Source organism: Emydura macquarii, unplaced genomic scaffold, assembly GCF_026122565.2.
Source record: "Emydura macquarii macquarii isolate MOO-44397 ecotype Brisbane River unplaced genomic scaffold, CSIRO-AGI_Emac_v2 contig_509, whole genome shotgun sequence".
NCBI lineage: Eukaryota > Metazoa > Chordata > Testudines > Chelidae > Emydura > Emydura macquarii.
The window spans coordinates 1,608,882-1,621,304 of record NW_027130646.1 but is presented as its reverse complement, the minus strand read 5'-3'; the positions used below and the strand labels follow the sequence as shown (position 1 = coordinate 1,621,304).

Here is a 12,423-nt window from a genome sequence, read left to right as displayed (position 1 = left end):
ATTGATTGCTAGACAGATCTCAGAGATTATGAATCAGCATCTGGAAGAACAGAAATGCAACTTCTTATCTGTTCATTTGTTTTCTCTGTTCCAAGGCACTGATTTATAATGACCCATCTAGTAAACAAAAGAAAGTAAAGAGTTTCCTGTATATAGATTCCTGTCATCTATATGCCGAAGTGTAAGATGTTTTGCCTTCTCTCGTCCGTCTGCTATATTCTAGTTCTCTGAGTGCTGGTCCCTATGTGTATTCAACACATGGGGTACACATGCATGCCCTGTGTCCGTTGACTCACACATGCACAATAGCGGCCTTTAACTACCTGAAAGGGGGTTCCAGGGAGGATGGGGCTAGGCTGTTCTCGGTGGTGGCAGATGACAGAACAAGGAGCAACGGTCTCAAGTTGCAGGGCGGGAGGTCTAGGTTGGACATTAGGAAAAAGTTTTTTACTAGGAGGGTGGTGAAGCACTGGAATGGGTTACCTAGGGAGGTGGTGGAATCTCCATCCTTAGAGGTTTTTAAGCTGAGGCTTGACAAAGCCCTGGCTGGGATGATATAGCTGAGGTTAGTCCTGCTTTGAGCAGGGGGTTGGACTAGATGACCTCCTGAGGTCCCTTCCAATTCTAATATTCTATGATTCTATGATCTCCTTCTGCTCCTGACTAAGTGCATAAGAGGGAGTGCGCCTCGCTGGTTCCTTCTTACCACCTCATGACCTAAGTCTGAATTCCTGTGTTCACACATTTCTCCAACTTTTTCTTTTGATAAAACCTGTAAATAGATTTGTAAAGTTTTTATTCTTTGTAACTTTTGTATTAGTATAGTTAGAGTTTTATAGTCTAGTTAGTATAGTGTGTTTTCCCGCTTACTGGGTACTCCCTCCTCATGGTGTGAGTCTATACTCAGAGTCCAAGGGTTCAAGAATTCTGTGTCCTGCTCTTGCTCCTTCGCTGTGAGTGACAATCTCCATTTCTGACTCGACTTCTTCAGTGAGAGGCATATCTCTGCCAAGTGTAGTATTTGTGTCTTGTTTCCACCAAGACCTCGCAAAGCTCATGAGCTTCATCTAAGGAAACACCTCATGGAGAAGGTATGAAACCACACTCTGATCTGAGCCAGGGAGACCCCCTGTATATTGGCCACAACTAGCAAGTAGCGCCTCTCCTAGTACATGCTTAGGAGTAGAGTCTGCAGCTCTTGAGCCCAAGGACTCTTCCTCCAGGGCTTCCCATGAGAGTAAGGTGCAGTCTCATGATCACTAGGACAGATCCCCATCCAGGACTGTCCACAAGAGGCTTGACAAAGCTCAGGCTGGCGTGATTTAGTCGGGGTTGGACTAGATACCTCCTGAGGTCCCTTTCAACTCTAATCTATGATATCTTCCTCTCTTATGCAGAGTCTCCCATCCTATCCGGCTTAGGCCTCCTCAGGGAAATTATGACACTGGAGGTTGATACTGCTTCAGTGTCTCAGGAGGTATCTCCTCTCCAACCATCAGACAGGAGTATCCTGGTACCGACAGCTCCACCATTGGAAGGGGAGCAGTTTTTGGATTTGGAAGAGTCAGACCTTCTGGCCACTCCTCCATCTCCTTGGAGAGAGACAGCTCTTGACGGGCAGCTGAGGAGATCTGGGTGCTACCACTCCACATATGACTTTCCCAGGGTCCTCTGGTACCAATGCCATCTGGTCCCCCTCAGTCTTTCTGGTCTTATTGAGGCCTCTGGGATCCCTATGGAAAATGTCCAGGACCATGCAGGAGTCTTACCACACTTTTCCTTTACAGCACCCACTAGATCTATTGGCTCATGACAAGGAGCATATTGACCTGTATACATAAGTACTGATGGTATCAATGGGAATCTCATTCTTGACTCCATAGGAAGAAGTTACTCCTTCCTCTCCATCTCTGCCTGAAAATCATAGGCAGTACCAGAAGCTATTTCACAGGATTGTCAGTCACTTCCTGATACTGCTGGAGTAAGTCCAGGACCCACAACACCAGTTCCTGCATATTTTGCCATCTGGAGGCCCACATCTGGAGGCCCACATCTGCTTCCATGCCCACATCTGGAGGCCCACATCTGGAGGCCCACATGCTTCCAGGTAACGAGGCCATCATGGAGGTGATTAGATTGGTCTGACACATTCCAGCATGCTGTGCCCCCACATCAAAAAGAGTCGAGAGGTGATCTTTCGTCCCCACCAACAGAGCTGAATTTCTTTTCTCCCACCCAGTCCCTAACAGTAGAGTCATGGATGGAGAAGTCTAGGTTGCAACATCAAAGGACTGCCCTGACTAACAAGGGCTCAAAGAGGTTGGGTCTCATGGGGGAAATAGGTCTTTTCCTCTATAGGCCTGGAATCCCACATCGCTAACAATTAGGCCTTATTAGCAAAATATTATTTTAACAGCTGTTCCAGACTGTTGGACTTTAAGGACAAGCTTTCCTCTGAATACAGAGCCCAACTTTGGTCCTTCATAGAGGAGGGCAAGTCAGCGGCAAGAACATCCCTTCAAGCTGCAGAGGCTGCAGTGCGGCAAATATGGCATCCAGTGATCTGGCCATTGGCATAGTCACAAGGAGGATTTCTTCACTAAAGTCTTCCTGTTTCCCCGGGAAGGTCCAGAATACCATACAGGACCTTCCCTTTGAGTTCAATCGTTTCAGTGACAAAATGGATGTGTTCCTACACTTGATAAAGAACTCAGCTCTTTGCTCTCTGGGGATTTACACTCTGGCCCCAAGGAGAAAACACCAGAGACAAACCTATAGATCAGGGGTCGGCAAACGTTTGGGAGGGGGGTGCCAAGTCTCCCCCCTCCCCCCTCCCACATGCTATGGGCCCAGCACTCTTGCCAGGGTGTTCGGTAGCCACACCAGCAGTGGAGGGGGGTCTATGGGCCTGTGTCCTGCTCTCCCCCTCACCCTGCTGCAGCAGTGGCCTACCTGAGGAGGGGTGCTGGCCGGGCCGGGTCCCAGGCGGCTGCCCCTCGCCCAAGTGGGCCCAGCGGTGCCCTGCTGGATGGAGCCGTGCCGCTCCTGGCTCCAAGCAGGGCCACATGGTGGCTGCTTCCCCCTTCCAGCCCCACCCCTCTCCCACATGGGCCTAGCAGTGCCCTGGCCAGAGCCGGTGCAAAGCAGGTGGGGATGGGGGGAGCGGCTGCCACGTGGCTCCTAGCCAGGGCCAGTGGCGCGCTGACTCATTCCCTTAGCCTCCCCTCCTCCTGTCCCCGCGCTGGGGGCATCTAAGGAGCTGCAGGGACCCCGCGTGCGCAGGGGCTGGACAGCCTCCTCACCTGCTTTTCACCAGCTCCAGCCAAGGCAGGGCACCGCTTGGCCCACGTGGGAGAGGGGCAAGGACAGAAGGGGAAGCAGCTGCTGTGAGGCCCTGCTTGGGGCCCGGAGTGGCACGGTGTGCTGCTCAAAATCATTGTGAATGCCACCTTTGGCACACGTGCCACAGGTTGCCGACCCCTGCTATAGGTCATGACCACCCTCTGCTCAAGCCTTATTCTACCATCAGCATCCAGTCAAGCCTCTGCAGAAACATCAGAGGCTTTAGAGGTCTTGGGTTTTAGTCCCCTCTACCCCATAACATCTACCCATTCCCAGCCACCTGCAAAGGGCTACTTTTGACATCTGGATTGACACTGATGCCATCCACCTCTTCCCCCGTTATTTGGGGGTGGGAGAGCATCACACACTCTTCGTCCACAATCAAGACTTGATCGCAACTGAGTCTTGGAAATTATCCATCAAGGTCATTCTATCAAGTTCCTCTCCCCTCACAAATCCACTTCCTGGTCCTGCTTCGGGGATCACTTTCACAGGGTGACTCTTCATCAAGTTGCAGACTCCCTACTGCAGCGCATCTCACCTGGATATCAAGGTAGAGGTTCTGTTTCCCATATTTCCTAGTCCCCACAAAAGACAGAGGATTGAGACCTATCATGGACCTTCAACAACTCAACTTCTGTTTCCAAAAGTTGAAATTCAGAATGATTAAGTTAGCATCAATAATTCCCTCCCTTCAGGAGAGGATGGTTTTTGTGACTTTCAAGATGAAGAACACATGCTTTCATTTAGACATTTATCCCTCCCACAGAAAGTATCTGCCGTTTATGGTAGGCTAAGAACATATCCATTTCAGAGTCCTTCCCTTTGGGATAATAACAGCATTAAGCATGCTTACACAAGTTTTCCTCTGTGATGGCAGCCCAAATGAGATGTCAGAGTCTTCAGTTTTCCCATGTGGATGTTTAGCTCTTTGTAGCTTGCTCCTGCCAAAAGGTCAGTTCAGGACAGTTTCTGCTCCATCTTTTAGCAGCCCTGGGCATCTGCATAACCAGAGAAAAGTTCTTTTATCACCCACAGAGACAATAAACGTCATCAGACACTGTTTTTGAGAGAGAATTCCTTCCCACAGAAAAAGATTTTTAGTTACTGAGCAGGCTGATAGCTTGGATTGCCGTCAGACCAAGAACTATGGTGACAATGTGCCTCTCGGTGTTAGGTTTTATGGCTTTGTGTACTTATGTGATGCTGTCTGCAAGCCTTCATCCATGATGTCTGCAGGCCTGTCTCCGATCTATTCACCAGACAGAGATTATACCAACTCCACAGTGACTGTTCCCAGCAGAGTCATCGCCTCCCTCATCTAGTGATCAAACCCAAAGAGAATGAGAATGAGTGTTCCCTTCAGCACTCATCCCTAGGGCCACCATTGTAGCAGACACTTCTCATCTGGGTTGGGATGCCATCTAAACAGCCACAGTGCTCAAGGCAACTGGACCCCATAGGAGACCAGACTGCACATCAATATACTAGAACTGAGAGCAGTCTGCCTGGCTTGCACACCTTCTTCCCACTTACACATTCAATCCATATTTAAGTGATGTCAGACAATATCATCATGGTCTTGTACATAAACAAACAGCACAGAGAAAAATCTCTTTTCATTTACCTGGAAGCAGTCAGGCTTTAGAACTGGTGTTTCAGAAATTACATCACTATCCAAACTACATACCTTCCTACAGACAAGCTGAGCAGGCACTTCTCTGCAAACTACAAGTGAGAGATTCACGTCTCTGCTCAGAGTGAAATATTTGCTCAGTGGAGTACACCTCAATTTGATCTCTGTGCATCCCAAATGAACAGAATACTTCCCTGTTCTTCTCAAGAGGAGTTATGGGTCACAGCTCCCAGAGAGACACACTCCTCTTGTCATGGAAAAACAATCCAGATTTGCCTTTCCACCCATTCCCCTGCTACCATAGGTCCTGAGAAAGATCCATGATGACAGGACTAGGGTCATTTTCCTAGCACCCAGTTGGCCCAGGCAGCTTTAGTTCTCAGGGCTCCTGAAAATTATCAGCATGCTGCCCAATCAGTATCCACCACTTTCTGGATCTCTTAACTCAGGAGGGGGGCAGAATCAGATATCCCACTCCGGACTCTCTCCGTTTCACAGCTTGGTGTTGGGATGGGCATTCGAAATAGAATGCTCCTGTTCTGCACAGGTTCTGGTTGTCCATATCCAAATTAGGAAAAATTCCACTAGGACCTACCACCTAGTTAAATGGAGATGTTTCTTCACCTGGGTGGTGCATAATCATCCTTCTCCAGGAACTGCAGGTATTCTGGTCAGTTTGAATTATCTCTGTTTTCTAAAAAACTCAGGCCTTTTCATTAGCTTGCTGCAGGTCCATCTCATAGCAATCAATGGCTTTCTTCCTCTATTAGATAGACATTCCATTTTCACTTACCCAAGTACCTTTCCTCCAGTGGTCAAATCTACACCTCAATGAGATTTCAATCCCATCCTATGAACCCTCACCAGACCACCATTTGAACCCTGGGCGACGCCTTCCATGTCCTACCTATCCATAAAAGTTGCACTTTTAGTTGCTATCACTTCAGCCAGGAGAGTGAGTTGTGAGACATCACAGCAGACCCCCCTTATATGGGTTTTCACATGGAAAAGGTATCCCATTGTCTCCATTCTAAGTTCCTTCCCAAGGTTATTTCTGAATTCCATGTCAACCAAAGTATCCTTTTACCTGTCTTTTTTCTGAAATGCCATGCTTCTGCCAAAGAGAAAAAAACTTCTATCTCTTGACATCAGACATACTCTGAGTAACACGGAGTCAGGGCACGTTCCACAAGAGCACAAGCTGCCTCTACAGCATCCCTGCAGGAAGTTCCAATACTAGACATATGCAGGGCAGCCCCTTGGAGCTCTATCCACATGTTTGCTAAACATGAAGTGCTGGGTTAGCCCTCTGCTGCAGATGGAGCAGTGGGAACTAAAGTACTGCAAGCATCATTGCTGCTGGCTTCCTCACACTCCAATCTGTGCATTGCTTCTCAATCACCCATGTGTGAAACACACATAGGGACCAGCACTCAAAGAAGAAATGGAGGTTACTCACCTGTAACTGGAGGTTCTTCAAGATATATTCTCCATATCTGTATTCCACTACCTGCTCTCCATACCTTCTGCTTTGGATCCTGTTGGATTCTCAGTAAGAATAGGAACTGGAGGGGTGTCATTCTGCGCTCCTTCTTATGCCATTGGTCAGGAGCATGTGAAGGTCCTCTGTGCATGTGGGGGCCAATGGACGCTGTTCGTTAGAATGTCCAGACTTGGGCACCTGGTGTGTATGCATACCTCATTTGTGGAATACTGATATAGACCACACATCTTGAAGAACTTCCAGTTACAGTTAAGAAAATGGAAGTGACTTACTTTCTAAATTTTCGAGTTAGTTTTGTTGTCTAGTTATAACCAGCCATCTAAAAGGAATTTTATAAGTGCTGTTAGTTATAGTTTCAGAGCTGCAGCATGGGTGAGGAACTAGGAGATGGTTCCAAAACTTTTCATGTTTCTGATTGATGAAGGTGCTGTTTGTTAACACGGAGGTTTGGGCATCAAGATCCAAGAGTTAGGAGTCTTGTTTGAAGACACAGAAAACAAATTAAGGTGGTGGAATTTTGGATTTAGTTTCCTCGGTTGTTTTTACATACTCCTTCACAATGCCCTTCATTCTAGCTCTCCAAGGCCCATATTCAACAAAGCACTTGAGCACATGCCTAACCTTTAAGCACGTGCTTAAATCCCATTGAAGTGTTTGGGACTTTACATGGTCTTAAGTATTGTGCTAAATTGGAACCTGAAAGTGCAGGCAATAATAGTAGGAGTACTGAGAACCCACCAACAGCCCTCTCATCTTAAGATCAGGAACCAGAATTCTTGAAGGCAATTTCTAGAGTAAATCACCTGTCAGATATCCTGTAGCAAAGTGGAATGCACAGCTGGAAACAAATACATATTATATAACTTAATATAAAAGGTCACAACCTGGGTGTATCTGTATACTTTTACCGAACACTGTAATGTAGGCTTCACTTCATTGGGTGATGATGGACCTGCCTAAGCTTCCATGTTTATGTCAATACTTGCATTCCACCTTTTTCTGTACTACTGTAAACCAGTTAAGTAGCAGTGAAGACAGTTTAGGCTAGATCATCAGATGATATAGATTGGTATAACTCCATTAAAGCCAATTTACACCAGCTGAGGATCTGGTCCTATGTTTGTATGAATGGGACAACTGCATTCTTACATATATATTTGTCCTCATAAGCAACTTGTCTTTTAATGTGGTCACTGCTGTCAGCAGAAGACACTTCAGCAAAGATATTTCCAGTTGGTTTTGATGGGGCAGACTTTAGCCAGTAAATAAGTCTGGATTGGTGGACATTTACATTATGACGAGACGTATTTGCAGGTAAGAACAAATTGTTTTCTTATAGTTCTAAATACAGATCTTATATATTACTCTTTTATTTACACTGTGCTTATTTACAGCTACAGAGAGTATTTTAGTATCAATTGAACATACTGTATTATTTAATGTATTTTTATTGTAGGGGTGGAAGATATCCAGGGATTGATGGATATGCATATGGAGACCATCTGTGCACTGGAACTCCCTCAGTAGCTGTTGTCAAAGTAAGTGAAATATAGTCTACAGTATGTACACTTCAAAAATTGATATTTTAATTAATGTAAATATTTTCTCCAGTAACATTATGCTAATAATGTATTGTTTCATAGCATTTAAGCCTAGAACTATTAGATCATGTAGACTGACTTCCTGTATATCACAGGGCATTAAATTTCACCCAGATATCCCTATGCAAAATCCAATAACTTTACTCAGACCAAAGCTTTTCAGTCTTTAGATGATTTAACTATTGTGTATCAAAGGCAGATAACAGGAGAGACGAAGGTGCCACCATGGCTCCTGCAATGGCAGTGAATTGATTAGGTGAGATATGCCTAGATGATCCTAGCACATGACCCATGTCCCATGCTGCAGAAGGAGGAAAAAACCAGGTTCCCTGCTAAACAGATCCAATTCTGGTGATCAGTTGGACCCTGAGCATAAGAACAAGGCATACCAAATGGTCATCTGAGAAAGAGGACTCTGCACCTGCTCAAAGTCCTGGTTCACCAGTGCAGTGTCCCCTCTCCATCTGGATACACTTTGATGTTTCAGAGGAGGTGGAACCTTCTCCCTTCTCCCTCTTCCCTGAGTATATTTGGGCAATTGTGCATTTCGTGGGTAGGGAGAAATCCTTCCTAACCCCCTGCAGATAAGCAGCAGAAACCCTGAAGTATTCAGTTTGATTATATTCCTTGTCCTAATGCAGAGCTGCAAGTCTTACAAGCATGTTGAGGGCAATGTAGAGTTTTCTATTCTCCCTGTAGCTCATGAAGGGAGGCAATGAACAAGAGATTCATAGATTCACCGATTCCAGAGTCAAAAGGGTCTGCTATGATCATCCAGCCAATTGCCCACATACAAAGGCAGTAGAATTTCTCCCAGAATCTTGATTGAAGCATATCTTTTATAGGGATATCTAATCTAATTTTAAAGACTCCAAGTGATAGTAAGCTGTTCCAATGCTTAACAACACTTTCTGCTAGGAAATTGTATGTTATTTCAAAGCTGAATTTGTCTAACTTCAACTTCCAGTCACTGGATCTTGTTATGACTTTGTCCACAAGACTGAAAACCCCCCTTTATCAGATATCTGGTATGTGTGTAAAAAGCTGTACACAGCAATCAAATCACCTCTCAGTTGTCTTTTCAATAAGCTGAATAAATTCAGCTCCTTAAGCCTCACATCATACAACTTATTTTCCAGCTCCTGGATCGTTTTTGTGGCTCTCTGTTGAACTCTCTCCAGTGTGGAACCAGAACTGGATACAGTATTCTAGTAGTAGTTTTACCAATGCTGTGTACAGAGGCAAGATCACTTTCCTACTTGTACTTGATATTCCCCTTTGCATTCAAGGATTGCATTAGCTCTTTTTGCCACAGCATTGCACTGACAGCTCACATTAAGGTGATTAACTTCGATGATCCTCAAGTCCTTCTCTCATCACTGCTTTCCAAGACAGAGTCTTCCATCCTGTAGGTATAGCAAGCATTTTGTTCATCTTTCCCAGATGTGCTATCTTACATTTGGCTGTATTAAAACACCTTTTGTTAGACTGAGATCATTTAACCAGGGGATTTATACCTCTTTGTAACAGAAATCTGTCTCTCTCATTACTTCCCCACCAATATGTCATCTGCAGACTTTATCATCCAAGGTATATTACTTCATCATTGTGATGGGATGTTCCCGACACTGAGGCACCCTGCTGGAAGCCTCATGGTTCTACCACACCCCATCCCAGAAAGGAGCAATGGAGATGAGTCCTCCAAGTGTCCTAGAGAGGCTGTGAGGAAGCTGCCAACCCGGGCCCAGCAGGCTCATATAAAAGAAGCTGCAGTAGCATGTTGTCAGTTGTTGGCTGCATGTATGTCCTCCCAGTGTGTATGCTGTCCCAGCTCTGCGCAGGTAACCAAGACACTACTCCATGATCAAATTATTCAATAAGACCAGAGATCCTTTCAGCAACGAAGGCACCCAGCCAGGTTTATTGTCAAACGAGCATAGCAGAGAGCACCTTATACATGCTACAAGTACACTTAATATTGTGTGCCCCTGACAATGGTACTGGCTAAGTAAATGGCAGGACTTTCCGTTCATCACTTGGTCAGACCCGCTTTTATATATTGGCACAAACAAGTTGCATATTGCCTCTCTGACATGTAGTTGCTACCCCCTGACATGGCAAAGTACCACCCTTTGACGTGGTATGATGCCACCCATTACCTTGTACTGGATGGTTCAGTCAAAACATCTCTATTCATCATATTAATAAGACATTTCTATCCATTATAGTGTCATTTGGAGAGGTCAGTAAACCTTCGTTATCTTAGGGGTATTAGGATGTCCTGGTACCTTTCTGGAATGTGCTTGTGCCTAGTATTTCTTTGGAATGTGTGTTTGTAATACAAGCTCTGTTCTTACCAGTTACTGTGAGCCTGCCAGTATACACAGCATGACTTCTGCTAACTTTGCTTTATAACAGACTTGACCATTACTTTAGCTCAGGTCTCATATCTGGAATGTTATGCTAGGCCTCAGGCCTCATACCTGGCCTGTTATACTAGACCTCATGTCTCAGGCTCTTACTTTCTACTACGTAACATAGTGAGTCAGTTGCTGCCTGAAGTCAGAGGAGCGAGGATGATGATCTTGGCTGGCTGAAGGAATTGCAGTAACCAGGTACAGAGCAGTTGCTGGCAGGTACCGGGAGGGCAAGAAAGAGCTCCTGGTTTACTGCTGGGGCTTAAGCAAGACTTCAACCCAAGCTAAGGGTGAAGGAAGGGTATGGAGGGGGGTGTGGGGAAGTGGTCCAGGGAAAAGCAGACAGCTGCTACTTATAGGTTCCCTGGGTTGGGACCCAGAGTAGTGGGTGGGCCAGGGTCTCCCCCACCAGCCACAAGCGGAGTGGCCTATTTCCCAAGGAGGGAGTTGAATCAGGCTCTGAGAGAGGATTGAAGACCTCAAAGAGAGTCAGTAATTTTGGAACTGTGATACACCCTGGAAGGGGATCGAACGAACTAAACTGAAAGTGACTCAGCTGGAGACCTATTTCCCCAGCTGAAACCCCAGAGCTTCATATTTTTGTTATAATAGCTTCCTCGGGACCTCTGTGGCACCTAATAGTTTTTACAAATAAATATCTAGGTACTATCCAGAGTGAGAAATTAAACCATATTTTTTGTGTTAGTCCCTTACTCTCACCAGTATGAGATCAAGAATCCCATAAGTGTGTGTCCTGTGCAATTATTTAAAAGTAGTAAAAATTATTCTGGATTTCCTACAACCAAGATATGGAAGCAATAGGTGAAAGTTATTTACCTACTCTCATCTTATCTGAAATTGATATCAATGATCCATTATGACTGGGGTCTTCCTCCTAATCTTCCAAATAAGGGGTCCACTTTCTTTCCCCCTCATTGCCCAATCTGTACCTTCACAAGGATGGTAAAAAATTGGAAGTAGTTCAGATGAAGTATAAGAATGAGTCAGTCTGAAAAACTTACTTCAGGGTGAGAGACTTTAAAAGTTTTAAAAGTTTGATTTAGCTTATCAAAGAGAGGAACCTGAAGCTGGATTAATTTGGATGGGAAAAAAGGCATAATGAAGTTAATTAACTATTAGAACAGCTTGCTAAATGTTACGGTGGATTCTTCATTACATGGAATCTTTAAATCATGAATTGATGTCCTTATAAAATAAATGCTTTAGCACACCTAGAAGTTATAGACTCTATGTAGGAATTGTTGGGTAAAATTCTATGGCTTGAGGACCTTGTCAGAGCTAGACTTATTACTTGTGAATGGTTTATCTTTTCCCCCTCTTAAAACTATCTCCGATGGCAATGTGAAGAAATTATTCCTTCACTCGAAATGTTATCTTGTGGGGTTTTGCAGTGTTCTAGATTTATGTTTGCAAATGAAATTATCCAGTGTAGTGTGTTCATGCAATCACACAACTCTGACATATGTAATTCATAACTCCTTCTTGTCTTTGTGTTTTGTCTGTGTACAGGCGAGAGATAAATCAATGCTCTATGATGCAATCACAGTTGCACATGAAATGGGCCATTCTCTTGGCTTCTCTCATGATAATACTCCAAAAAATACAGCTAGAGGTTGTGTTTGCAAATGTTCTGGAGGAGGAAAATGTGTCATGTGGTCATTTAACCCGTGAGTAATGCTCGGTTTAAAAGTTTATATTACAACAATTATGTCTTTTGATAAGGTCATTGTAAAGGAGTCCCTTAAGGTTTTTCCCCAGATGATGGGAGAATATGACCATGCCCAGTTATTTACACTGGGTGGCTCCAGCACAGGGTCCCATCCTCAGAGCCAGTGTAACTGCTCCTCCTTCAGATGTTTCCACTCTTCCATGGATCTAATCATCAGAGTTGCATTGAGCTGT

The 12,423-nt window shown here is 44.8% G+C and overlaps 1 protein-coding gene across 1 annotated transcript in view; it reads left to right on the top strand.

Moving 5' to 3' along the window:
- Window positions 1-12,192, top strand: part of LOC137147207 (zinc metalloproteinase-disintegrin-like cobrin) — a 34,572-nt gene extending 22,380 nt beyond the window's left edge. Inside the window, exons 6-7 of the mRNA XM_067539094.1 lie at window positions 7,939-8,020; window positions 12,031-12,192. Coding sequence (XP_067395195.1) covers window positions 7,939-8,020; window positions 12,031-12,192 — 244 coding nt within the window. The remainder of the gene's footprint in view (window positions 1-7,938; window positions 8,021-12,030) is intronic.
- The last annotated feature ends 231 nt before the right edge of the window (window positions 12,193-12,423 follow it).